This window comes from Apus apus, chromosome 6 (assembly GCF_020740795.1).
Source record: "Apus apus isolate bApuApu2 chromosome 6, bApuApu2.pri.cur, whole genome shotgun sequence".
NCBI classification, from domain to species: domain Eukaryota; kingdom Metazoa; phylum Chordata; class Aves; order Apodiformes; family Apodidae; genus Apus; species Apus apus.
In genome coordinates, this window is record NC_067287.1 from 36,406,650 (window position 1) to 36,434,228 (window position 27,579).

At 39.0% G+C, this 27,579-nt stretch overlaps 1 protein-coding gene across 1 annotated transcript; it reads left to right on the plus strand.

Annotated features, from left to right (window-relative positions):
• Positions 1-26,657, plus strand: SPAG16 (sperm associated antigen 16). The gene is made up of 9 exons (XM_051623314.1): positions 1-42; positions 4,039-4,082; positions 7,307-7,405; positions 9,193-9,320; positions 14,847-14,984; positions 19,594-19,701; positions 21,085-21,202; positions 22,552-22,621; positions 26,422-26,657. Exons 1-9 carry the CDS (start codon positions 9-11, stop codon positions 26,439-26,441), a joined length of 759 nt encoding a protein of 252 aa, XP_051479274.1. The 5' UTR covers positions 1-8; the 3' UTR covers positions 26,442-26,657.
• The last annotated feature ends 922 nt before the right edge of the window (positions 26,658-27,579 follow it).

Genomic DNA, 27,579 nt, shown 5'->3' on the forward strand with positions numbered 1-27,579 from the left:
CGGCCGCGATGGCGGCGGCGGCGGCTTCTCCCTGCCCGCGGAGTATCCTTTCCTCCTCCTCCTCCTCAGTGTTTGCCTCCTGGGATGAAGCGAGCGGCCGCGGGGCTCCCCCAGGGTCCCCGCTGTCTCCAGGCTCCGGGGTCTGAGCGGCGCGGGTTGACCCGTCTCCTCAGCGCTCCGGCCCCAGGGACCCCGCGGCCTCCTGGGCAAAGGGGGTTTGTCGGCGGTCCTGCTGCCCTGCTTGTGCCCCCTCTCTCCCCCCCCCTCCCCTGGCAGCTCCTGTGCCCCCCGGCAGCTCCTGGGAGCCCCCTCAGGGTCGTCCCGGCGGGAGAAGCGTCGATTGCCAAGTTATTTCGGAGTACAGGACGTGGGGACCACCCCACCCCCCCCCCTTCAAGAGCCCACCCGCCTTGTTGCTGCTTTGTGTGGGTTGGAGGAGAAAACAAGGGGTCAGTGATGCGGCTCTTCATCGCTGATGAAGAGTGGGGAGCCCTTGAGTGGCCCTCAGGTGACCGGCTGGGGTTTTATCTTTCCCCCTTCCCCGGCTGAGAGGAGCAGGCTGAACAGGAGTTAAGATTTCTATCTGCAAGTCTCTTGTCGCCTCTTTAGTTGTTGATCAGAACGAGCAAAATGTCTCCAGGGGAGTGACAAGGCTTGTCATCAAGACTCCGTCCCAACCTGCTGTTGTAAAACGGTGCTCCTTTAATTTTCCAGTGCCTGCTGCACACAGGAACTGCCTAAGCTGTGGGTTTTTTTTAGTACTGGGTATGACCAAGATATAAAGAGGATATAACAGAGCTATTATGGTACAGTAACCTAAGCATAATTCTGTTTGCTGTGGGTTTTAGAGAGAAAAAAAGAAACAGCAGTTTGAATTGTCTGGACAATTGAGTTGTAGCAAATTGTCAGGTGTCTGTGGCTTTTAAATGTGTCATTTTTTGGTCAGGCTACCCAAATTCTAGTTTCATCAGGCTAGATCAATCAGTTCTTTTTTTAGCTGTGAGCTGCCAAATCCAGATCTTGCAAGCTTTGTTTTAGAGTCTAAATAATCAGTCTTTGACCCTACCAGTACCTTAATTTTTCCTGCCTTGCTAGGATTAAGATGTAAACCAATATTAAAAGAAAAAATGGAAGATGGGCCTTAACAAGCATGTGTCCCAGTTTGTACCTCCTTGAAACTGCACAAGAGCACTGCATCAGTACATGTGTTGAGGAAAAAAAATCAACACAGCATTTGTTGGGGAAAATAAAATGGTTTTAAAACATAATTCCTCTGTTTTGGTGTGAACCTGGCTATGATTTTTGACAGGGTTTTAAATGCAACGTTTTAGTCCGGGCACAGAGTTCAGAATGATGGATTAGTTGAGACCATAATGGATTGCAAGGACACTCAGGTCAGCAGAAAATTTGGGAAAAAGACACTTTATTTTCAAGTGTTTTACTTACCAACAGCATACTGCCGTGATCTTTCTATCCAAATGGAAAGATGTGATAAAGGCAGAAAGAAATAGTCAAGGGAGGGAGGAGAGTTTGTAGCTTGTACAAAAAAGCTTTAGAAAACAGAGTCTCTGATGGAATCACTAGACATGGTGTGAGAAATCACAAGGTAGAGTGTTTTATTTAAATGTACTTTGCTTAAATGAAATTTAAGCTGAGAACTGCTGTGCTAGGAGGTAATGAAGAGGCTCAGTGGTTCCAGAGAAGTATGTGGATATTTAGTTGCTACATGCAATTGCTTCATATATGTGGAGATTGTCCTGTTTAACTCAAAAACTGTTATACCCAAGCATGCACACTATATGAAAACAACCATGCTTTTTAAAGAATCATTCTTTAAAATAGACTCTGTAGTCAGCTAGTTAGTACTAGGACATCTTTAACTAAAAAAAAAAAAGGGGTAATTTGGAACATTACCCTAACCTGTCAGTCAATATGACTGTCTTCATCCTGGCTCCCTGCTGCAAGCTTCCCTCTTGCTTTTTAGGGCACTAAAGGAAACTTATTCCTTCTGCTTTGCACTCACACCTTGCTGGTTTTCCCTCTTTCATGTGTAATCAGCAGTTCAGATGAACTTTGAGGTGAAGGAACAAAGTCCAGGAATTGTTTCAATAGGGTATGGTCAGACTGTGATGCAAGGACCAAAACATTCCCTCCTTGGGGAGCAGGCAGGCAGTTGAAATCTAGCTTGATACCCAAGTCTCTGATGATGATTTCAAGTGTGCTGTGTTGTCTCCTGAAGGTCATGTCTCAGCCTGAGCTATTTTCATCTGTGCTCTTTGCTCGCCTTGGTAGACCTAAGTGAGGTGAACTATCAAGCTGAGGAAAGGTGCATTCATTGTACCCCACATTTTATTTGCCTTCCCAGTACAGTCAGAAGAGTTAATCCAGATTTCTTCCGATGCAATAGGGAACAGACTTAGGCCTGTTAAACCTCATGGTTTGGGGGGTTCCTTCATTTTATTTTTCCTGTTACACGAAAAGCTGTTTGGTTTTGGATTATTTTGGTTTTGAGACAAGTGCCTGCCTCGGTCTGGTTTTAGAATTAAACATTCCAGAGTTAGTCAAGCTAGAAAACTGAGCTTTTGGAGAGAGCAAAAGTTGAGATACAGGGAGGTGGTGACTTGAATTCAAGTTCTGTGTCCCACATCTGCAGTCTGTGATGCGGAGGTTTGGGAAGTAAATTTGGGGGCACATGAAGAACAGGCACTTACTTGCATGTACTAAACCTAGGTAGGAGAATCTTAAGAAGCATTTGTGCCAGTTTCCTATTTATGTACACGTTTTTTTTTGTAGTAAACATGTAGTGTACTTGGGCAGTGGGAGGTACACTGCTGTGCTTTGGCTAAATTACTGAGAATGACACCTTTATTAATTCAACCAATTCCCTCTTTGGTGTTTTAGTTTAGAAGACAAAATTATGTCTCCAGCTTTTATCTCCAATCTCCCATCTCTCTGAAACAAATGGTGGTTATCCATTTTTGGGACATGGACTTCAGCTGTTTACCTTACCATTTAGCTGATAGTTTTGATGCTGGGGTCTTGAATGCAGATGATACTTTTACATCTGTATTGTACCCCGAGAACTGTGACAAAAGGCCCTTATTTTTAGCATAATTCGGATCTGGGAGACTTGGTGCAAAGCTGGAAAGGTATATATCTTTTTTACCTCTTTTATGTAGAACTTGCCATTTAAATTTGAGTGAAGTACTGAAGTGCCAGCTTTTCTTTCTGAAGAGAGTTAATTTCTGGTGTATTTACATGGGTCACTTGGGGGCTAACCATTTTCCTACAGAGACTGTCAACCGAGCGTCTCACTGAAAACATTTCCATTGTAATTTCATGGGCTATGAGGCTAGTGCATGAGAAATGTTTATTTGGGTTTCATTTTACAGCATGTGTAGTTATTTTTTTTTAATGGCAGGTTTTGCTCTAAAGCATTTGGAGGAGCTGTAGATAATTTCCAAATGAATTTTTGTGTTTTGAAAGTTCCTTATCTTTTTGTTGTCGCTGTGTTGTAATTATTAAAGCGCTTTGATCAGCTGCAGCAAATGGTCCTCTAGCATTCAGTGTTTGATCTCTTATGGTTGTGTTTGAACTCATGCATCCAAATTTGAATTTAAAAAAATGCCATTCTCTGAGAGGCTGAAGTTACTTGTGCTTAGAAGAATGAAGTCTGGAGAAGTCTCAGTGCGCTAAGACCCCTGTGAAAACTGATGACTGGGCGAGGGCAGAATTTAGCTACTCTTTAACTCCAAACAGTGCTTGACTTGTGACTTGGAGTAATCTGATGAGGCCAATTTTAATTGTGTTGAAGCCTGCTTTGAAAACTTTGAGTACAAACGTAGTTTTCCCTGGAACTGAGCATGTTCACCTAAAGGCTGATAAAAGCCTTGGAATTGGGAAGTCTTGTGTCATCAAGAACAAGGGTGAAGGTCATGGTGGCAGATTTATAGGTAGTCATTCTATGATGCCTTTTTTTTTTTAAGCTGGTGTTATCACATGGATCAGATGTTTCAGACTTAACAAAAACTGCAAAAGTTACAGTAACAGACACTTCTGAAGTTGATGATCTGTATGAAGAGGTAATTAACTGAACTGATGATGTTTGGATGTATATGGTATTCATGTTTCATTTTGATTTGCTTCATCAGTCACAGAATCATCCCAGGAGGAATGACATGCATCTGCTTTTATAAAATGTGATGATGCTGGGCAGATCTATATTTTTCAAGAGAAGACTTAGTGTCCAAATGGAGGAAAAACATGCATATTGTTCTGCAGTAGTGCATATCAACAGATCAGTTTTGCATTTTAGACCAAGCTTTCCAAGCTTGTAACTCTACTGGAGTCTTGTGTGTTTTGCAACCAAATGTGCCTGAAAGGTCAAGGAAAGATGGCAGAAATTCTTGAGGCTGAACGTGCTTAATGTCAGACAAGTAATGGACATTATTAATGTTCTTCAGGGATAACTGAAGGGATGTCTGTTTTACTGTGGGAGTTGACATCCAAATAAAAAGTGAAAAATATCTTTAATCTATTGATCTTTTGACAGTGCTGCTGATGGAACTGCGAGTGTTAGGAAGCAATATGTGTTTAATCAAACTGAACAAAAGTGTAACCATTCCTGAAAAGAGAGAACAACATGTGTGCTTAAATTGTCTTTGATTTTGTGCTTATGCTAACACATTCTTGCTTCTTGACTCATTATTTGGAGGCTTCATTTTCTCTATAATTGTAAAACTGAAATATCTTTACAGCCTTTAGAGAGAAAGATGTGAGTAGGAAAAAATCTTTTAATACACTTGCTCGTTCCTTGACAGCTTTCATAATGATTTATTTTATATTTTGGGAGGCTCAGTGGCTCAAATGGTTGGTGCTAATTCACTGGAAAAACAAACAAACAAGTGCTGCAACAAGTCCTTTTGGTGACCCAAGTTAGAAGCCCTGTTTCCTGTGAGTTAAGAAGGAATCAAAATCTAAACTCTGAGCTGAAGCACCACAGTAGAAGGATGTCTTTTGCACACAAGAAATAATTGCTGCACCTTTTAATTGTCAGCTTCTTACCTTGGCTCAAATAGGTTACATTAGGTAATAATGATATCCCGGAATAGATACTTGGTGGTGATCATTTTTAAGTGCCTCTGTAGATTTGCTGTTCATGGTAGCTTGCCCACCTAATCCCATATTAAAGCTTGTGTTTCAATAGTAGACAGAAATCTTTTGGTGAAGAAAAGGAATTGGAGAAGGCACAGATCAAGTGAGCATACAAAATATTTGAGTGATTCGCCAGAAGAAGATACTTTATTTAGAAGCTGTGGATGTTTAGAGTAACTACAGTTTCTTTTATGCTCTGTAAAAAGGTCAAGTATAACCAGGAAAATCTAACAGAAATGCTTATTTTCAAACTTGGTTCCAATGTAATCAGCAGTGGTTACTAAATGAAGAAGAGCAAACATAAGCAAATGAGAGATGGTGGTTTCCACTTTCTTTTTCATATAAAATTGGTATGTAGGATTTAGAGCTCTGTTGCTACAGGGGGTATTGAGGTGTGTCAGGGTTTAATGCTGGGCTGGCAATGAAATGACTGGCAGATGCTCTCACTTAACTCCTCTCCCTTCCCAGAAGTGGAATGGAAAGAGAATATGGGAGAGAGACTTAGAGGTTGGAAACTAAACTACACAGCTTTAGTGCAAGGTGAGAGAGGAAATAATGAAATCCACAGCAACAGATACAAACCCAGTATTCCCCCCAGTAATACTCATGTCAGCACTGAGGCTGCAGGGCAGGCCCTGGGAAGGTCACAAACTGCACTCCTGGACTTAGCAGCTGGCTGCAGGAACACATGGGTCAGGATCAAAGGCAGAAGGACAGTCCCCGCAGGGTGCCAGCTGTGGAGGAAGTGGGCAATCCCTTAGCTTTATGCTGAGTATGATGTGTATGGCCAGTTTTGGGTCACCTGCCTAGTCTGCTGCTTCCCACAGCAGGGCTGCAGGTGTGATCCCTCTTCCTCCTTTTTGTTTCTGGTGCTCAAGGTGTGTAGCGGAACCATGAGTGGTTCTGCACGCCGTTCTGCAGCAGCAGCTCTAAACATTGAGGGTTATCAGGCCTAGAAGCAGACAGTGACTGAGAAACGTGCTGTTAATTTTCAGGAAGTGCAGTTACTTAACTGAAAGCTAAAATGACTTAAAAGAAAACAGGTTTGGTCCTGGCTTCAAGGAGGACAACATGTTTTCTTTCCTTCTGCACCTCTGCTGTAAAAGTACTGGTCTTAAAGAGTTCCAGGCTCCTTCACTAGTTTCAGTTCACATTTTTGTTTGTATTCCAACAGGGAAACGAGGGTGATGCAGCTATAATCTCTAAGGTTCATTTTCCCTGAATCTTGAGGTGAAGTGGCAGCCAGTTCAAAATCCAGCTGTGCTGGCCATCCGTGCTGTGGGTTGCTCTTCCTCTTCTAGTCATGTGTTTTCAGTCCCAACTCCTTTTTTTCCTGTTGTCCTTGTTTTTGAGACATTGTGAAGTAGGATAAAATATTTTTCTATACAAGAAACAGAATTATTTTACATAGGAAAGAAAATCCCAAGGAAATGGCTAACATCTGGAAAACCACACACACAAAGCAAGCTGGCTGAATTGCTTTCTTCAGTAGTTAAAACCATTACACTTGAATTCCAGGTTCTTTATTTTCTCAATATCCCAAATGATAATCTGAAGTCACGTTGCCCTTCATTTTATGTTTGGATCTGATTTATAACTTTGTGTTAAAAATCTTTGAATTCCCTGTTTTATTCTTTCATAATTTAACAAGTTTTGTAAGAGCCTCTAATTTTGTTTTCCAGAGGCATCATTAATTAATTTGGTGTTCATTTTTCTTCGTTGGACAGAAGGTTTGGCAAGTATAGTGAAAGGACTTACCATTAAGCTCTTAGCAATCAACTTGTTTTACTGGCCATGTTTGCAGTCCTTTCACTCAAAATGTTTTGAAGATTTTAATTGAAAAGATTTAACCAAGAAATATTGAACAGAATAAATTTTCAAGACAAGATTTAGTGCTGGTTGATTCGTTATGTCTCGTATTTGAACATTAAATATTTTTTAAAGATAAAATTATTTCCATTTAGATGGTTCAGCTTCTTTATGATGAATATTTCAGTAATAGAAATTCAATTTAAATGTGGCAGCATATTACTTTAATGAGAAGGAGATTCTTTTCAGCAGTTCTACTGGGAGTGGAAATAGTTGTATTCTGCAATGCTGAAATAATAATAAAAAAAATGCTGATAAACTTATCTTAAATAATTTCATTTAGGTTCCAGCAGATGATGAATTTGGTCCTCAGGAAGATGATGAGGATCTGTTCAAGGCTCTGCAGACTATTAAAGAGCAGAATGAAGATGCCCAAATTTTAGTAAGAACTTCTTAATCTTTCTATAATCTAGTTGGTGTTAGTGGTTTAAAAATGACACATCATCATTTCTTTTCGTTGTGAAATATTTGGGTGGAAAAGATTGTTTCTTATTTTGTAGAAGTTTCTAAGGTTTTCTCTGCCACAGGGGAAAAGGCAACTTATGTTTCCTGGGTTTCATCTTCCTTTAACTTTTGTTCTGTTTATGTTCCATAAGCAACCTGATAGTTCAAATATACGTTAAAAACGTATAGGTACATTATGTCAAGTATATTAATGTTATTAAAAGAGTTAGTACTGTAGAGTTAATTTCTGTCTGAGTAGATTGAATGAGGCTGTGACCCCTGACACAGGAAAGAAACTGGTTATGCTTAAGACCCACAGAAGCTTGTACTTGAACATGTTGCTAAAAAAGATTATTCCTATATTGAAAATATAGAATGGGCTGAGACATTATGTTGCATCAGAATACTAATGAAGTTATCAATCATTTCACACTGTTAGTTTTTGACACTACTTACATTTAGAGTTTGTTTGCAAAACACTGGTGTAATAGTTTGGATTTGTATATTTTACACAACGGGATTTTTAGATTGCATTTTCCAAAGTAGGATTTACCTGAATTTACTTGCTTATAACAGTCTAATGGAAGAGTGTTTTTCCTGCTGTGTTTCTAAACATCACCAATATCTTATAGCCTCAGCAGTAAGCTATCATCAGAGTCTGTTTTGCAAAAGCAAATTGTTAATAATAATAAAGATAAATGTGAATTACTCTTAACATCAAAATGGAGGAGAAGTGTGCAAATGCTGAGAGCCTCCCGTTTAGGCTTGTCAAGTCTCTGAAATCTGAATGAATTCAGGTCATCTCCTCCCTTGCCAAGTTGTGCCAGTCTCTCACCTGGTTATGCCTTTTGTTGGGGGTGAGGAAGGGGTGTAGTCTCAGCCTGGGTCACATTTTACTTTTTTCATATGTCCTTGCATCTTGAGATCTCTCTGAGAGCCTAGTATCAAGCTATGCTGAGTGGGGTTGGGTGAAGAAAATAAATTGGCAATGCAACAGAAAGCTGTGAAAGGGATTTTTTTTTCTTTCTGTAGTAGGATTGCTCTGTTTTGTTTTGATTCTGCTTTTGGCAACTGTGCTTGACCCATGAACTGATCTTATCTGAATAGCTGTCTATCTTGATGGGACTGGAGGAGTTGCACATGAAGCCTCAGTGCACCATCTGCCTTCTGCTAACACTTGGAGCAATGTTGTCTGGCAGCTTCCTTCAGTGCCTGCATATGGATGTTGAGAAGATCTTTGTGAGGCTTCCAAGAGATCTAAGAATGGAGATGCAGTTCCTTCAAGTCACTCCGTTGTGTGCATCATTACAAAATAAGCACATGAGCTGTTTTACTGTCACCTTGGGCTTCTGCACTTTTCATTAGACCAAGTGCTGTTTTTTCTTGCCAGCAATTGTGAAGGTTGCTGAAGAGTGCAGGAGTATGAAAACTAACATTTTCTCTCTGGTCTGTGGCAGCAGATGATCCATCAGTTTAAGCAGTTTGAAGACTGTATCAGGTTATGTCAGGTTTGAAATGCTAGCCTAAATCAGATGGGTTTTGAATCATTTCTCTATAACCTTTCACAGACCTTGACATTAGAAGTATCAGTGACTGTGGATTTGATCATTAAAGACAAGGGAAACATTCAGCTCCAGTAGATCTGTGAATTTAGATGACTTCAAAACCAGAAGGTATGATAATCACATTTCTTGTGTAGGTTTAATAACAAAGTTTTAATTTCAGGCTTTGCAACCTGTTCTAACTTCTGAGAAATCAGTGTCTGAAATACCTGAATCAATAGATGACTTCTTCTGCAATTTCCTGGCCAGAATGGGAATGCTCAGAACCCTTAACTGCTTCCAAACTGAATGGTAAAGTATTTTAAGTGACCGTGGCACTTTGAGAATTAGGAAGTAGATCCTCAGGATTCAAATGTTTCCAGTATTGTAGGTTATATTTCCAGAAAACTTTTCTGAATACAACTCATTCTTAAATACATAGAATCAGGATGCAAACTGTTGTTTTAAGGACAGACTTTCAAAAAGGTCCCTCCAGGGATCTCCTAACCAAGGACCTTTGAAGGACTTCATGCATGTCACTTATCTCCAGTTAGGTGGCTCTCTGAGATCTTTTGTGTGGCCAGACAAGGGAAATACTTATTTTCATGATGCAAATCATCCAAGTTCTTTAAGCCATCTCCTTGAAGATGAAATTAGTGGAATTGCATTTTTTTTCAAATATATCCTGCTCTCCACTGACTACCAAGGAAAACTAGAAACCACCTGCAGTGCAGAAGTCATCACTGGATCACATGAGTCCAATGCAAAATGACCAGCATTTCATCAGTGCTGACCAATCGTGGCTTTATTAATTTTTGGCTTCCCATAAACTGGATGCCTGCTTAAAAGCAGAATGTTTTGTAGTACAGTACAGTGTCTTCACCTCACTTGTTTGGGTATTTTTGAACATTCATACAATACCTTGTATTTTGAAGTAGAATCATCACATTTTTTCCCACTTGGTATTTTTTTTTCTACACCAGTCAAAATAATATGGTTGGTTAGCTTGTTTTTTTCTTTCTAAAACTGAATTCAAATAATAATCAGGACTGTTGAGCTGTTACCTTCTTTTTCCCAACTTTTATAGATTGCAGGCAGTTTGTTCCTACTCTGTTTAAACACAGCTTTTTCTAAACATTCTATTTCCCCCACTACTCCCTTCCTATATGGAATCCCACAAGATGTATACATTTTTATTCTTGTTAAGAATGATGTGCCAGGGGTGGTGCAGAGCTTGACATGAGAGCTGGATTATTTGGGAGCAAACGATGACACTTGACATGAAGTTCTATTGAAATGCTTCCAGTCACGAGCTTGTTTTGAGTCTGCAGGTGATGTTGGAAAGATTCTGAGAAGTGGAAACACCTCTGAATTATTGTGTAGTCAGTCGTGAAGAGTAAGATGTTCAGAGATTTCTTCATAAGGGTTTTGAAATTGCTTAATTTGAAAACTGGTCAATTTGAAAAGTTAGAAATGTTAGTTTTTATATAGAAGCCTTGAAGCTTTGAATGTTCCTTTAGAAATTTCCTCTAATGGGGAGTCATTGCTGTCATTTGCAAGGCTCACCAATCAGGCATTGCCTTTGGAATTACTCATGACCTGGTTTTGGAGAGTGTAACAGTGTGACTTGGAGAAGGAGCACTGTCATTCTGTCTTCCTTTTCAACAAAAGAACTGATACTGATAGCATTAAGTTTGAAGGAGTTTAACAGTTTTTATGGCAAAAGATAACACTAGACAGATATAAATAACGACCTTTTTATGAAAGTGCAGCTTTCTTTGAAGCACTTGGAGTTGGAATTTATATCAATGGCAAAATTAAATGGCTTTTTAACGAAGCAAGGGCAGGTCTTAGGAGGCCCTATCTTGGAAATCCTTAAGTATACCTGTATTTTTCCTCTGTAAGTTACATTTTTTTATTTCAGTGGCATTACAAATGAGCTCAGCATGCCAGGATCTAATCTTACTGTATTGAGACTTTTTCTACATTAATACCTTATTTCAAAATGTTACGTGTTGGTTTGAAAGATAATTTACAATATTAATGAAAGTGAGAGCAGATTAGTGTGCTCAGGTTCCTCATTATGTATTGGGATGACACTCACTCTCATGCTGTGCTGATCAAGTACTAATGGAATTTAAAATGAGAAATTAATTAATGTAGAGAAAATTTATCAAAAGGCTTGCTTAGAAATAGCTGTCAGAGATCTAAAGGTCACTTAAATAGAACCAAATTATCTGTGTTTAGTTCAGAGTTTGGGAAGATGTTCTATTCTATGCAGTTGTATAAAATGTCATGACTTGATTGGTTTATTTTAACCCAAACCCACTGTTTTTCTGTGATGTAATGAATAATTTTATCACCCTTCTAGTGATTTCTTACCTAGTTTTTTTGCACATACCCTTTTTTCTTCCAGTTGTACTTGAAGGAACTTAAATTTAGACTTAAATGGATGGAGAAGAGAAGGCTCCACGGAGGCCTTAGAGGACCTTCCAATGTCTGAAGGGGCTACAGGAAAACTGGGGAGGGACTTTTTACAAGGACATGGAGTGATAGGATGAGGGGGAATAGTTTCAGGCTGAAAGAGGGAGATCTGGGTTAGACACTAGGAGGAAATTCTTTGCTGCGAGGGTGGTGAGACCCTGGCCCAGGTTGCCCAGGGAAGCTGTGGCTGCCCCATCCCTGAAAGTGTTGAAGGGCAGGTTGGATGGGGCTTGGAGCAACCTGGGCTGGTGGAAGATGTTGGGTTGGAAGTGGGGTTGGAACTAGATGGTCTTTGAAGTCCTTTCCAACCCAAACCAGTCTGTGGTATGCATGGAGCTATCATTCTGTTTAGCCATTACACTTATTAGACTGGTAATCTCTTAAGTCTTCCTAGAGACCTGGCAGTGTTTCAGCTTGTGAGTAAAAGGAGACCTGCAGAGTAATTACAGAAACATGGTTTGCAAATTCTTTTCTGTTTGGTGTGGTTGAAATTCTGAATAACCGTAGATGACGAGGCAAGGTTATAAAGCCATGTCTGTCTTGTGGTGCCTTGCAGAGTCCCTGGGCTGTGCATAACAGAGCACACGTAGCAAAGCTGCTGTCTTCTCTTGAGCATAAAGGTAGAATCATTACCACAACATTCCTTTTTGGAGAATGAAGAAAACGAAGATAGGTTGTGATCCTCCATGTCACAACTCCCTGAAGACAGTGGAAACCAACTGCTTCTTTCAGGCAGACTTGAGTTTCTTCTGCTCTGTGTCCTTTTTGACTTAGAAATCTTATGGTTAATGTGTGTTGTGCTCTGAGTTCATCAGTCATGAGAGGAATGAGGGTTAATCACTTCCAGAACAGCATCACACTAAAACAAATTCAGGTTTTATATTAGAAGTGGCTCAGAACCAGTCAAGTAACCCCAAGTTTGGTTTGCAGAAAGCCACCTGGACATACCTACTTGCTTGCCCAAGAAGCAAGCTTAGCTGGGCAATACAGGTTTTCTACTTCTGAGCCATGGTAGATGGGAGGAGTACACTAGGGCAAAAAAATGCTTTATTTTTCTGCTCTCATTTATTTCTTACCATTTTGTTGAAACTCCTTCAGTGATTGTCAATAAGAATAATAATTTTCAGTAAGAAGTTTCTGTAAAAGCTAAAACTTTGAATACCTCTCTAGTTGAGTTATCCCATAGTAAAGGATTATCCTGAGCTACATATCAGTTAGTTTATTGCAGGACCTCTCTGCAACCTTAGAACTCTTAGAAACTTGAATTCAGTTGTAGTGTGTGTAGTAATAATGTATAATTTTTGTCAGTCTGCACAGCTTTAGTTGTCAAGTCATTGTTGACCTGTTCCTTGGCTTTCCAGATTCTTGGTTAATTTTGAATAACAATTCAAGAATAATAGCCTGATTGTTCTGAAAAGCTTAGCCAAGTGCTTGTGAGTGCATGGAAGCACCTAATTTAATTTGCATCACAGTTCCCTTCTGTAATGGGAAGCAGTGAGCACAATAGCTGTTTGGCAGTCAGCTCGGTATGTGGGAGTTCTGTAAGTTTTACAGGATTAGGCTGATGAAAGATAATGAGAATTCACAATCCAATTTGGTGGCGTGGTTTTCTGTTTCTAATGCATGCATAAAAGCCTCGAGTTTTAGTAGTGTTCTTAGACAAGGGCGTAGTGAATTTATTGGTATTGATTGTATTTAAATAAAATTGTCTTTTCAGACTTCTTAGCTCTGCTGGAGGCCAAGTTCATTGGTTACCCAGGTCTGGTGTGTCTTTGTGCAGAAATGTGATGGCTTTCCTGAGGTGTGGATAAGGCATTCAGTGCAGAAATGGTTTTGGCACATGAAGGAGCATGTAGAGTTGTGATCATTTGCAACAAGAAGTGCTCTTATTTTTAATATATCCAATGGGAATTATACCTGCTCATCAGTCAATGATTGTTGTGTTTTTTTTTTTAAAAAAAAAGACAGCTTCTTTCTTAGTATTCAAACCTGTTGCTACTGTAATTTGCTTCAGAAAACCAAGTGATGGTAGAATCAATTTTGCTTTGGGTGTGTTCAGCTGAACTTTTCAAAAACCTTTTATCTACTGGTGGTAAATGTGAGTGACAGCTTAATTCACAGGGGTGAGCATTCCTAGAAATACCCACAGAATGCAGATAAGTGGTTGACTCTAGGAAGTAAGATGCACATCAGGGTTTCTAACATTCCCCTTAGTTTCTCTGGAAGAGGTCAAGTAAGACTTGCTTGTGTTCTACAAACATTTTTGGGTTTGCAACATTGATCTAGGAATGCTGTGCTTACTGTCTTCAAGTTTCAAATCTGCTTGTGTCCAAGTGCTGGGGGAAACAGTGATAGTTTATAGTTTTCCCTTGAACAAGTGTGATTGTGCAGAAGCATTTACTTGTTGTGGTGATAGTCACAATTTTGTGATCTAATTTAGCTTTTCTGAATCTTTTCTAGCATCACCGCTTTTTGTTTAGCAGACACTTAGATACTTTAAGTTGCTGTGCATTAAAATGCCTTTAAATAAAGCCTAAAATGAAGAGTGGCAATGCCTAGGTCCTTTCTAGTGCCTGTTAGAGTATTCTTAGCTTCATTGACATCCTACCAAAAGATGGATAGTCCTAAAGAATAAGAGACAGACCGAGTAGCTGTTGAGATCCCTGGGTTGCTACACAGCATTTTGTGTTGCTCCAGATTCCCTTTTACTTCTCAAAATGCAACTCATCTGTATGCTTATTTCACTACAGCAGTCTTAGACTTCTACATTATGGAATCGTGTTTACTCAGGGCTGGTAAAATAGGTAAATATTAGTCAATGAAGTTAAATAAGGGGAGGGCAGCATAAGTAAACAGAAAGGAATGAAGCAATTCCCCCAGGTGAGCTCTGTATTTGATGTTGAAGATAGATCACAGAGTCATTCATCCAGGATATCCACAGCTTTGCATCTTATTTGAGTCCTCAGGAAAATAAAATAATCTTGCATATACTTGAGCACGTGAGATAAAAAGCACGGAGTATATACATGAAGTGAACAATCATGGTTTCTTCATCTTGTATTTAAGCTATTTGGAAGAAAGGAAGGACAAGAGCAGTCGTTTCGATTGAAGTGCTGAGTTACACAAGACATGTCTCTTGGTTATTAGGGACAAGAATACATTTCAGGGTGAAAAGCAGTAAAAGAGAAGAGTGGTGGGATAGGACTGTTGCTAATTGTTAATGGTCATAAAAGGCAGATGAGCAGTATCTTTGTGATTCTAGTTTAGGTAAATGCTAGCATGAGGTAGGAGACATCAGTGAAGTGAGAGAAGGAAACATGGAATAAAATCTTTCTCCATTTATTTTTCTACTAGGTATGAACTTGTACACAGGGGTGTCCTTGCAGCCCAAGATGCTGGGTTGGTTCCAGCTGGGTGGACCCACAACCAGCAACTGGAGGCTGAGAATATGCGCTTGAGGAAAGATCTGGAGAAGTATCAACTTGCTGCCAAGTATGTTGTTTGCTCTTGAGGGAACTTTGATATGCCAGTAGAGGAATTGCCAGATAAAATAAACCCCAGTACTTAATGGAAATAACAAGCTCATGTTTGTTGTGCTGGCCATGCATATTTTTACTTCTAGGTGACATTTCTAATTAAACTTCAGTTTTCTCTGGGCTCTGTTAGAAACCTGAATCTTCATTTCTTTTCTTTTTTGTTTAGTGGGCTATAGAAGATCATTTTCAATACTCAGTCATCACAACAAATTACCACAAAGAACCATGAGAGTATAAAATGTAGAACTAGGAAATAAATGGTTTTGTGCATTTTGTATTAAAGTACAGGACTATAAATTACAGCGACCACAAAGCATCAACATAAGGGGAAAAAAATCACTAAGCATCCATCCTTTTTTTGTTTTAATTGCAACAAGTTTATCACTCTGGCTTTAGTGGTAAATGGAATATCATTGTCAATTGCCATCGATTATACCTGTGTGTACATTGTAATAGCTGATTTCACAAGTCAGTTGCACTTGAGTGGTAAGAGTTGAATTATTTAGCCTGTATAATGGAGAGATGCAATAATGAACAACATGTAACATTGTCTTTTTTAAAGGATGGTGTGTCTGCATCTGCAGGAGGTAGTTGAGAATGTACCCTGAGAGCCAATAATGTGCTTGCTTCCACTTTGCCAGTGCCTAGTTTTAAAATATGGAGCTGTGAAAGAAAAAGTTAACTTAATTTTATATTTCCTTCAAGGTTGCTTAAGCTACTAATTTTCACTTCAATTGTTCCTTTATATGAAAAATAGCTACTCAGTTCTTAAGTAATAATTGCTGCTGATAATAACTAAGATCAAATTATTTTCCAATCCATGTTTTATTTCAGTTTAAATTAATTAATTGGCCATAGTTTAATAGTAACATAAACAGCTTTAATAATCAGGGCAAATATTGTGGAGTCTGAATATGCTTTTGCACTAGATCTGCCATAGAGAAAGCATTTCTTTGTTTTCATCTACAGCTTCTTTGGACACTGGATAATTAAGGATTGTTTCTTCCCCTTGAGCAGGAGCGTAAGAAGCAGTAGTGGATAATAAAAGAAGGATAGACAAAATCTGGTCTTTCTGAAATCTGTTATAATGATTTAACAGGCTTTCCTTTTTTTTTTCCTTTCACTGGAGTATAAGTAGTTGTGAATCCTGGTTTGTACTAATTGTCACTACTTCATTTTTCAACCTTTTTATTTCAAATACCTTTCAACGTTTCCAGTGATACTAATGTTAAAAGTTCAGCACTTTTGGGAAGTTAATGTATTTTGTTTGGAGGAATTCATTAATTAAAGCAGTACTGTTTGTGGAATAAGGGGTGGAATTGAGCAGTTCTGTTCTGTGTGCCAGGAGTGACAGGGTTCCTTGGTGACTTTCAGATAAACTCTAATCACAATACTCTATATATTAATTCCATTTACTGTACTGACTGTTAACAGCATTTTTTAATTGTTCCTACATTCAATAACTGTAGCCAGTGCCCTTCCTATGATAAAGCAAATATTCCAGCAGGAGGCAAAATTACCTGGAGGACAATTTGAATTTTCAAGTATTTTGAGAGAGAATTAATTAGCTTCCACTGAAAAAAAAAAAAGAATGCCTGAGAGCACTGAAAAAAAATGTTGATTGGACTGGTTAGAAACCAAGAAATTGTGAACAAAGAAAGTCTCATATTTTGCTCTGTGGGTTAGTGAGAACTTTCCTCGTGGGATGCAGTGCTGTGAAATGTATTTGAAGAAAGCTTTTAATTACATTTGGTATTTCTGAGCTTAGGACTCTTGACAGCCATCTTGCAGAAGAGAGATGTTATTTGGGACTTGGGCACTATAGGGTCCCAGGATAAATGACTGTAAACCAATTAGCTCCTGCTTTAATGTTGTTTAGCAACTGGTCTAGGAGATTCAGTGTCTGGAAGCTAACTGTAATTGTATTTTGGGTATTTTAATATGGTATTTACATGATTGCATGGCAAGCAGGGGGGGAAGTAGAGTAGGTTACAGGCTGTTGGTTGCATTTCACCATGGTGCTTAATTATTTAAAGGGAAAATCCCAATCAGTTTAACTTCCTGTATGCAATTATTCTGTATTTTTAACACGTCCAGTGTCTGAAGGCATGTTGAGATGTAACAAAATCCATAAATGCATATATTTGAAATTTAAAAACACTATCTCTGAAAAGTGTTAACTCTTACAGGAGTGTAGTAGAGTTTAATTCATTGTCTGCAGTGATTGTGTCATTCAAGCATTGAATATTCTACTAATATTTGCTTGAATTTAATAATAGATTGTAATTTCACAGCAATGTTTAACTCTGCCTTTCTGATTCAAAAGAGCTTGCATGTTGTGTATTGTTTTCCTGTGGCCAGACCCTTTGGTTGCTTTTGTGTTTGAACATGGAGATAGACAATGTCATAATATGTCAAGTTTAAGATGGTGTTGATCACAGGGGCTGTTAACTGTTATATGTAAGTTCCTTAAACATTTAGGAATCTCTTAGGTAGATGGAATGAAAGCTGTGTGCAGCTTTGGGCTGAGGCTTGTAGCTGTGTTCACAAACATCATCTGGGAAATCTAAGTATTTGCAGGTATCATTCTGTCCTGATTTTTTGAAGCATGCTCACAAATAAACACCCAGTTTACAGCCACAGTAACAGTCCAAATACAAAGAAATAATTTTTATTATTACTGGTAGTGCTATCACTAGCAATAAAATCTTCAGCTGATCTCCTCTTTCTGTGCTGAAGTTTAACCATTCCTGAACTAATTCTCAACTAATACAATAAAACCCCAAGTGCACTCTTTTTTGTGTTGTGCAGCAGATTTATATGCATCTGTTTAATTACACAGTGATTTAGTAGCATCCTTGGTACTAATTGGCAAATAAACTAGATAGAGTAAAAACATGAGAGCATGTGTTTTCTAGAACTACCTTTATTTCAATTAAAATTGTAGGTCTGCCACTTGCAGCATGTCGGGGACTAAAGTCCCACCTAAGTTCAGTGGATACAGGGCATATAACTCACCTTTGAAAATCCCTACTGGATTTTATTGGACCTTGTCATCTCCTGCTGTTTTTATCAAGCTACTTGCTTGAGAATAGTTTCAATGGTGAGACCTGCAGCCTTTGACATATTTTAATTAAAAGTAATGGGTGTTGGCTTTGCAGTGGCTGTAGCCACATCTCAGAGCAAGCCATCTGCTTAGCTTTGGAGGGGCAGGTTTTGTATTCAAGGTCTTGTGGCAAGTCAGCTGCAGTGAGTGGCATCACAAGGAGTTCAATTACTTCTCAAATCTTTGGCTCTTCATAGGAACTTGAGCAGGATGATCATCTGGACATTGTCTCCCAATACCAATCTACTAAGTTACTCTTTTTTCCCCAAAAAATTCAGTTGTTTGTGCACACAAAGCTGTGTGAACATCAGCTTTTTCTCAGCTTTGACTGGGACGTAGTGGCATTAATTGACTGTGCTTTTCTGCATCTTTCTAACTGGTCCTGCTACAATTCATGTATAAGTGTACACATATAAATATGGTCGTTGGTACAGGTAATTTAGCAAATGCATGTTTAGTAACTATAAGTTATTTGTACAATTAAATGTCAAGCACTGGCAGTTACGGATCTTCTTCCTGGACATCTGATTTTGGCACACTCCACTGTCGTAGTGGCTTGCCTATTTCTGCAGCTCCTGTTGGAGAGGAACTGAGCTTGATTTTTGCAAAGAGCAAATACCTAGTTTCTGTGCAAGGTAATTTCAAGCTTCCTTTGCAATTAAACAATTCATCCTACTAATCTTTCCTGCCATACCCATATCAGCAAAGGCAAGGGGAAAATGTACGGAATATATACAGAGTATTTGCTTTCATGTTCTTGTGGAGCAGATTGTCAGGGTCCTATCAGCTGTGTGTAGAAAGTGGTTAGAGCATAACAGGTTATCAGTAGGCTTGCAATTAATTTTGAAATTGATCCTTTTTTCTTCCTGCTTTCATGTACAGGGGCCACTTGGGAGCAGGCTGCAAATGTGATTGAATAGAGCCTAGACCTTTTCTAGCACATTTTTTTCCAAGAATCTCTCTAAATGCATGTTTTGGCAAGGCAACAATAGTTACCCTGCTGTGTGTGTCATCCCAGCCTGCACCATTATGTTGGGCTCCAGACACAATGTACGTGTTAGAAAATCAGTACAGCAATACATTTTCATGTAGGATTTTAAAAATACAACAGTGTTGTTTTCTGATCACCTGTAATTTGAATGTATATCTCCACAAGACCCCTTGTTCTTAAAGTAAGGTTGATGTCTGAGATTTATAATGCCAGAATCTCTATGACTTCTGCCTGAAGGAGCTGAGAAAAGGTAACGGTGAAGAGTACCCATGGTTTTGTACATCAGGTGGCAGCAAAAAGACCTCAAAAGTACATGTTTTCCACCTCAGGTCATACTACCAAGGGTTTTCAACTTGAATACAGTAGGCAAGTGAAACTAATCTGGAAACTAATTCTATGTGTCTTCAACATACCCTGATGAACAATTCATAGGAAGAGACTAATACTTGTTCTCTTACATTTTCAAAGCAAAGCAAAAGAAGCTTTCCAAAAAACACAGCAAGAATGTAACTTCCATCGGATGCATCATAAGCGAGTGGCCCAGGAGAAAGAAAGGCTTGTTTGTGACATTAAAAGGTAAAGAGCTATTTGAATTACCAGACATGTAACATTAAAGATAACCTCTTCAATTGCTGCCTGGTAAGGAAATGACATGGTAGAATTTCAGCTGCTAGAGTAAAGTGAGCTGCATTTGGTGAGTGTCCTGTTGTACTGCAGTTCCATCTGACCATTCTGCCATCTCTTTTAAACAGTTTGTCATGGTTCTTTCATATTTTCCATAAGGCACGAATAAATACACAGTATTTCTAATAGTTGAAAATATGAATTGTATTTTCTTTTACCCAGGATTTTTTTTCTATAAATCTGTAGTGATTTGTGGGGTGAGATAGTCTGTCAAGGGCAACTGGTGTCACAAGTTCAGGACTTTTACATTCATGATTCCCATTGATGCTCTTTTTCTGTCTTTTTACACCCTGAACTTCCTCTGTTAAACTTACTGTGTTGCTTTAGTTGCAAGTCAGCCCAGCCTAGTCCGTCAGTACTGACTTATAATAGTTTATTTTACAGTATCTATTTCTGTAGTTTTGTCTTTCTGGGATTCTGTAAGTTTTCTGTTAACTGCTGTGCTTCTTTCCCTCCATGAGTAGAACTCATACATGATTCATCTGAAGATCACTGGGCTGGGTGAAAGAATTGAGTTTAAAGTCTCTTCCTTGCACATGTATTTATGCAGGCACTTTTTTAAAAAGAAAATGAGGGAGTAGCTTGCACCAGATCCAAGCAAGTCACAGAATTTTGGCTTGCCTGTATGGCTGTCAATAAACGCATCTAATAGGAAGTACATTTTCTACATCTTTAACCTTCAAATCCATCCATACTGAAGCAAGAGCCTGATTCACTGACTTATTCTCTGTGTCAACATTTTGCAAAGTGCAGTGTTTTTGAAGCTTGGTGTCCTCTGTTTCTCTGGAAAGATGATATATCTGACTTGTAGTTGGTCTGAAGAATTAAAGTGGTTGAGCATCCTAAATGTAATGTGCAGTGAAGGAGGAAATAATCATCATTTCGTGTCTGTTTTGTCTAGATTATATCTTAGTTGGTAGTCAGATAATAGCTGCAATTCTTTTCTTTTCCAATGGAATATCATCCAGCTGCAAGAAAACTGAAATAAACATTAATGTGCAATATGTGTACGAAGGATTAACACCAGATCAAAACTGGGTGGATGGCTTTAGAAGACATGACTGAACAGGCTAGGAAACTTCTCATTCATCTGACTTATTTTGGGTTGTTTTTTTTTTTCTTGCAGTGTTCTGGTTGGGTGGTACTAAACACATCAATCTCTTCTGTGTTCACCTTTTAGCACTTCTGTTATTTGGGGAGGGAGAAAGATACATGGACATGAATCTATGATTTAACTCACCCTTGAGGAATCATTTGTCCTCTTCTTGTTCACAGGCTGAAGGCACATTATGAATCATATGAACCAGTGCTGAAGCAGTTGACTGAAAAATACAAGACTGTACTGAGACAGAAAATGTTGATTAGTTTGGAGAGAGACAGAGCACTTGGGCAGGTAAAACTATGGTGAACCCCACTGGCAAAGCTGAAAGGAGTGCTTTTGGTTTTTCCTTGGGTAAATAGGATATTTCTGTTAAATCTGCTCACTTATGCAATAGTCTGAAGCAGAATATTAACATTTCATGTTACTGAAATGTTAATATAGGAAATATGTGAAACTTAGTGCCACAAAGTAGCAGTTCTCAGTCTGTGCTTGCTCAGTGCTGCTGAGCATTAAGTCAGCAAAGTGCAGACCCTGTTACAGTCTGTCAAGAGCTTGAGCAAAGCTGTGGTGTTCCCACAGATCCACATGCTTCCATTTAAGCCTTTAGAAATCTCTAACTTGCTTTATTACTGTTTATTATTTCATTTTGTCCTAAATATATCCAGGAATGACCTACTAGTTGAGGAAAAAAAATACAGTAAGATATTAGAGACAGGTTTTCTGTCTTGTGGGTGGAATAATAGAGTGGTACTTAACTCCTGTAGTCCTACCTGATGTGTAGGTTGGTATAGATGATTTTCTGCCTCTTTAGCAGGAAGTACTTTAAGCACAGGTAGGGTGGATGAAGAACAGAAAATTACCTGGCATGTGCTTAACCAGCAAGTTGTTTGTTCAAGTAAGAGGAAGAAAAAGAGAAAAAACCCTCCCCAAATGCCTTGCATTCCAGCAGTAGCATCAATTAGATGTGGGTAACATGAAAGGAATTTGCCATGTTTGCACTTTCTTCTACAAGCCCTCATCTCTTGTTTCTTCTACCTCCAATTTTTGTCAGGTCACCTGAGAACTTTTAAAAGGCTGGGAATTCTATATTTGAAATTTCAATAAGTAAAAGAAAGGGTCCTGTAGACAGAGGCAGGTTACTGTCCTGAACAAATCTGCTGAATCAGGTGTACAAAGCATGGAAAAGTTCCACTGCTGTGAAAACACAGGAGCATATATAAGACCTGTCCAGTTATGAGCTCTGCATTCTGCAGTGCTGGCTTTGTGACACAGCACCATGTTTTGTGGCATATCCTCATGACCAAGTTTGTCATCGTGTCATTAAGTTAAAAGATCAGTGCAGTGGTTAAAAAGTTGCTGTTGCAGTAAGAACCCTAGTAGTCCCTGTCTGCATTGTTTTAGTAGAGCTGTAGAAGTATTTTGAGAGGTTCTGGATGTGTTTTTATAACATTGTTTCCCTGGGCTGTCACAAAATCTCTAGTTGAGAGGAATGCTTATCACTTGGCTAAAATAACCACAAAATGCTGAAATGATAGATGGAATTTTTTCCTTAAATATGTAGGCATAAATCCTGTGTGTTGGGAACAGGCAGTTCAAAAGCAATGTTTTCATATCTTGCTCTCTTCTCTTTTTACAATTAGATTAAAAGCTTGCAAGCCAGATTACAAATTCTGGAGTCCATCTGTGGTGTCCACATTCCTGTGACAAAAGGTAAAACATTCCCATCACCAAGCTCAGAGGGATGATGGGGTTTCTTGTTCTTGTGATGCATTTCAAAATCTGGTGTGACAGTCAATTAAAAAATACTTGCACTGTAAACATTTTATCAGCTGTCCTGGTGATGGAGCAACAGTTTCATCATTTGAATAGTTAATCTAAAATGTATCCACTAAGGCCAGTGAGATTGCTGATGGCCATCTGGAGTATGTGAGAACTATGGAAGGACTTCTTAGAAGTCTGGTTTATGCCTGATTTTATTTTATCCACTAATATTCTGCTTTCTTGTCCTCTTTAGTGTGAGTGTTCTTTTTCAGCTTGTAGGACGTGGTGGTCTGGAAACATTTGGAAAATTCTGGTGTTAAGAAATCCAGCCTCTTATTGTAGCCTATCTCATTTTTACAGGAGGTTGCTAAGGTTATATGATATCTGCTGGAATAATCTCTATCTGTATAATGCTGCACCACTTCCCTGGTGTTTTGAATAAATACATCATTATTAAATTATTTTTCCAACTCCATCAGAAGAAAACCCAGCAACTCTCATTTCCTAAGTGAATTAAGCCCATGCAATCACATTCTTTGTCAGCATCACATCCACTAATAATTTTGAACCTATTTTCCCATTTCAGCTACATTTTACAGATATTTCTCAAATAGTCTAGGTTTCTAAAAGACTCCTGAGGAGAGATGAAAAGATGGAAGAGGGAATTGTGAGTTGCTGTGAGCATTGGACTGAGATCTAATTATCTGAAAGATGCTCCTCATCTTAGCTCAGGTCTTGGTTTCCATGCAGCAGTGGGAGGCTTTTGTAGCTGAGGAGTCCCTTGGAGAGCACCCTATGACTTTCAGTCTCACCCAGTATAAACCAAGTTATAATTTTAATGCTGTATCCAAGCAAATAGCTGCTAAACTAATAACTTCTGTACATACAGACTTCAGATGTGTTGCTGTGGTGGAATACCCAAGTACTGGCAGCAAGCCTTGAGTGTTCACAGGGTCTTTCTAGTTTTAGGTTCTGATTAGTACCTCACTCCTCAGCAAGGTACATTTCAGGCCCCCTCAAAATCCCTTCCTAAGGCTGTATAAACTGGATATGCTTTGGTGTAGTCTTCACATCTTGTTATGACTAAAAGCATAACCTTGTACCCACAGAAGAGCACAGTGCTCATTTTCATCCCTCTTAAGATAGGGAGGTAGAGCCCAGGCTTTTTCGTTTAGTTTAGGGCATGTAGCATTCAACTTTTCCCTCTACTTGAGGATTGCAGTGTGGGTTCTTCTCCCATCCTGGTGTTTTACAGTGCAGAGGCCCCATCTGTCTTTCACATACTTTAATTGGTTGTTTGAGTGATTCTAAAAACCACTCTCCAACTGTTCACAATACTTGTTTATCCTCCAGAATGATCTACAGAGCAATTTATAACACCAGAGTGGCAAGCAGGGCAGCACTTTATAAATAATATTTAAAAAAATATATATTACTTATTCTCCAACACAAATGATTAAGCTCATCAGCCACCCACGTGCTTGTACAAGCCTTAATTTACTCCAAAACCTGTGTATCATATATAATATCAAGTGTTGTTTTGGTTCATGTCTTTCCAGTGCTTTGTACTCTAATACTACATTATTTTTATTGTCCCCTATAGGTCTTACTCATGTCTCAGTGGGTTATTTTGTCTCACTTAAATCCTTTCTGCTGCCTCTTGAAAGATGGCCATGTCGTGTTGCCTCTTGAATTCTTATTCATGCCACAGTAAAATCCAAACCTTGAGAAACAAGCAGTGCATGGATACTTGGAAACACGTTCCCTGTGTTTTTCTCTACCTTGAAGTTCTTAGTTTTGGAGGAAAGTGCTGTTGAGCTTGCCAATCTCTGCTGTAGGGAGACCTAAGCTGCATTTTTTCAGTTTCTGTCTCTTCAGGACTGACTTCCATGCATCAGGACGTTGCAGTGATAAGGTCTTGAGGGCTCAGATTGGCAAGTTACCTTTTGCCAAGGTGAGCTGCCTTTTCTGGCCAGCTCTCTGCTTCCACTGCAGGGCACAGTATCAAGGAAGGAGTAAGGCTCTTCTTGGCAGTAGGAGATTGCCCACCACTGCTCCTGGTGCTGCTTCTGTCCCACAGCAGAACCCTTGGAAAGCTGCCTTTGGCTGGAAGCCCTGGGAGTTACTTTGGATTAGTTTGGGGTTTGTGGAAGTGTTTGAGGTTTTAAACAATGGCAGTGATGTCCTGCACATCCAATCCAGCGTGGCTTTGGTTTCTGTTTGCATTTTTTTGAAGGTGTCAGATAGTGTACAATGAGTTTCCATTGAAAATTTCTATCTGGTGGCTATGTAGGGAAAAACCCCACCACAACAGATAATGTCACATTTTGGACAACTATTTTAGACTTGGGCATTTGTAGCAGCTTTCAGCCTGGTGTGTTCCAAACAGCTGAGGAGGACAACATGCACAACATGCAGTGTGTGATTGATTTCCAGGGTTTATTGCTGTCCCACTGCCAGCCTGCTGGTTAGCTTTGCTAACAGTGCTTTGTATGCAAATCCTTCAAGAGCAAGTGTTTGTTAGGAATCTTAAAAAATTATTAGACATTTTATTATTTTTATTTCCCATTTGCTGGCCTTGCTTGAGTGAAGTTTGTATGAAGGGCATGTGATAGGTGGGGATCAAATAGTTAACAGTTAGGATTAGGACTTGTGCCTGCTGTTCTCACTTAGAAGCCAGCCCTAAAAGAACAGTTGTGTTTTGAGTTTAGAACATTAAAAGGCTGGACATTTTGTGTAAGAAGTTCTGCATTAAAACCTGGTGAGTTTTTTTGTTGTAAATCTGGTCCTCCCTGATGTGATACTGAGATCCTACACAGAGGGATCTAATTATCAAAGAGAAATAACAGATTATTTTATTTTTAATTTAGGTTTTTGGTGTACAACAGCAGAGCACTTGCACTCTTAATTATGGGTCAAGACACAGTGTTAAGTGGTGCTCTGAAAAAGGCCACTTTTGCCAGAAGAAATTAAGCAAGGTTGATTGTGGCTTGTTTATAAACCCAAGCAGATGCTGCTGTAACAGCTGGTTCTAAAAACATATTATAAACCTGTTACTTAATACAATTCCTGTATTTTTTAAAAACAGCTGTTAATTTATTATCCAGTTATATTCAAAAGTTGAACTCAATTAGTTTCTTTACTTGTGGTTGAATTAACACATTGCTAAAACTCTTAACTGTACTTTTCCTTTCCTTGGTCTGATGTAGTTGCTGCTAGAAGGTCATGCAAAAAGAAACAGAAAATGCATCAGTTGAAGTACTTAAACCTGGTTTTCCCCTTTCCATCTCCAGTGCAATCAGAGTAGAGAGTCTGTGAACACAGGCCTGTTGACAAATCATTGCAATTGCAACCCTTCTTTAGAATTTCTTCTTGTTTAATTCTTACTAACTTTTTAAGCCCTTCCACTGTCAGAACTCTGGGTTTGCTAAGGATGTGTATTTTGAAAGCACCAACAAACCAAATGCTCTGAGCAACATGCTAGTGGGTAGCAGTTACTGAGCAGAATATCTGAACTTTCTGTTTAATATGTACTCTGAATATTTCTTATTGGATTTCTGCTTTATTAGTTGTTTTTCTAGCAGGTTGTTTTGTTGTAGGTTTATTGTTAACAGAATTCTTGTAGGTGATAAGGATGCATCCTGTCTCAGCTTAGTGATCCTTTCTGTAGACATGGAATTTTGCTTTTTACCTCTTCTTTGACAGTTATGTCTCATGGCCTTCTAATAGTTGTTACTGTTCTATTGTAGATGCTCCACTTGACTCCTGAAGAGCTGTGATCAAACTGGACACAATAGTGCAGCCCAAGCTACCTGCCAGCTGAAAAAAAAGGCAAGAGCAATATTCCATCTCATCCCTGCAATATTCCTGGTTAACTCTGCACCACAGTGTTCAGCTGTTCTGCAGGATCGTGTCACTGTTGACTCAGGCCAAGCTTGTTTTCTTCAACAAACCCTAAAGCCCATTCTAAATAAAAGCTATTTGATCAACTGTTTCCTACGTTCTTGTTCTGTGTTTGTGCATTTCATCATATTTTTTTAAAGGCAGAGTGTTGGGCCTTTTCTTACATTGCATGTTATTTCTCCAGGCCAGTTCTCCAGGAGGTTAAGTTATGAGCTGTACTCCTGTCCTCAGCTGCACTTGCAGTTCCACCCCCACCCAACACAGCTCACTTTGTCAGCATATTTTCTGTTCCATTTTCCAGGCCATTCATGGCAACATATCCCAGCAAAAGCCTATTCAATGGATCTGCACATTTCCTCAGAAATTTCCATTATTTTTGGAAAGTTTCTGTCTGGCCAGATTTCCACAGTTGCTAATAGGAATGATCTGTGAGACTGTATCCAAAGCCTTATTAAAAATGCAAGAGCTCTTGTATCTTAAGAATAAGATGAAGTTACCACATTTACTAATCCCCTCCTATCCATGAGACCTCTTGTCCTGTTACAGATACAGTTTAGGCTGGTATAAAGCTTTTTTTTCCTTGCAAATCCATTTTCCTGGTTTCTTCCAGATGTTCAGTAAAATTTCATTTATTCATTACAGATTGCTTTGGAAATTCAATTACAGTGTCTAGCCTAGAATTTCTTAGCTTTTACTTTTTATCTCATTTGAAATACAGACATTATATTCTCTTTTCCATTCTCTAGACTATGGTCTTATATCTTTGTAACTAGTATTAATTTTCCCAGCTCTCTGTCTGGAGTTTCACTACATGAGGGAAGGACTGTAGAAATAAATATTCCCAGTGTTATCTGTCAGTCATCTTCTCTCTCCTGAATACCTAATCAGTGCTTCCTCACTATTTTGGGACCTCATCTTTCCAATTCTGTCCCAATATGCCTGTGCTCATTTATATTCAAGCTCAATAATCTAAGTAATCATTTGCTTTTAGCTTCCCTTCTGTT

Coding starts and splice junctions, on each gene's coding strand:
- SPAG16 (XM_051623314.1), top strand. CDS start 9: ATGGCGGCGGCGGCGGCTTCTCCCTGCCCGCGGA. Junction 9,321..14,846: donor AACTGCTTCCAAACTGAATG/GTAAAGTATTTT, acceptor TTTTTCTACTAG/GTATGAACTTGTACACAGGG. Junction 22,622..26,421: donor CCACATTCCTGTGACAAAAG/GTAAAACATTCC, acceptor GTTCTATTGTAG/ATGCTCCACTTGACTCCTGA.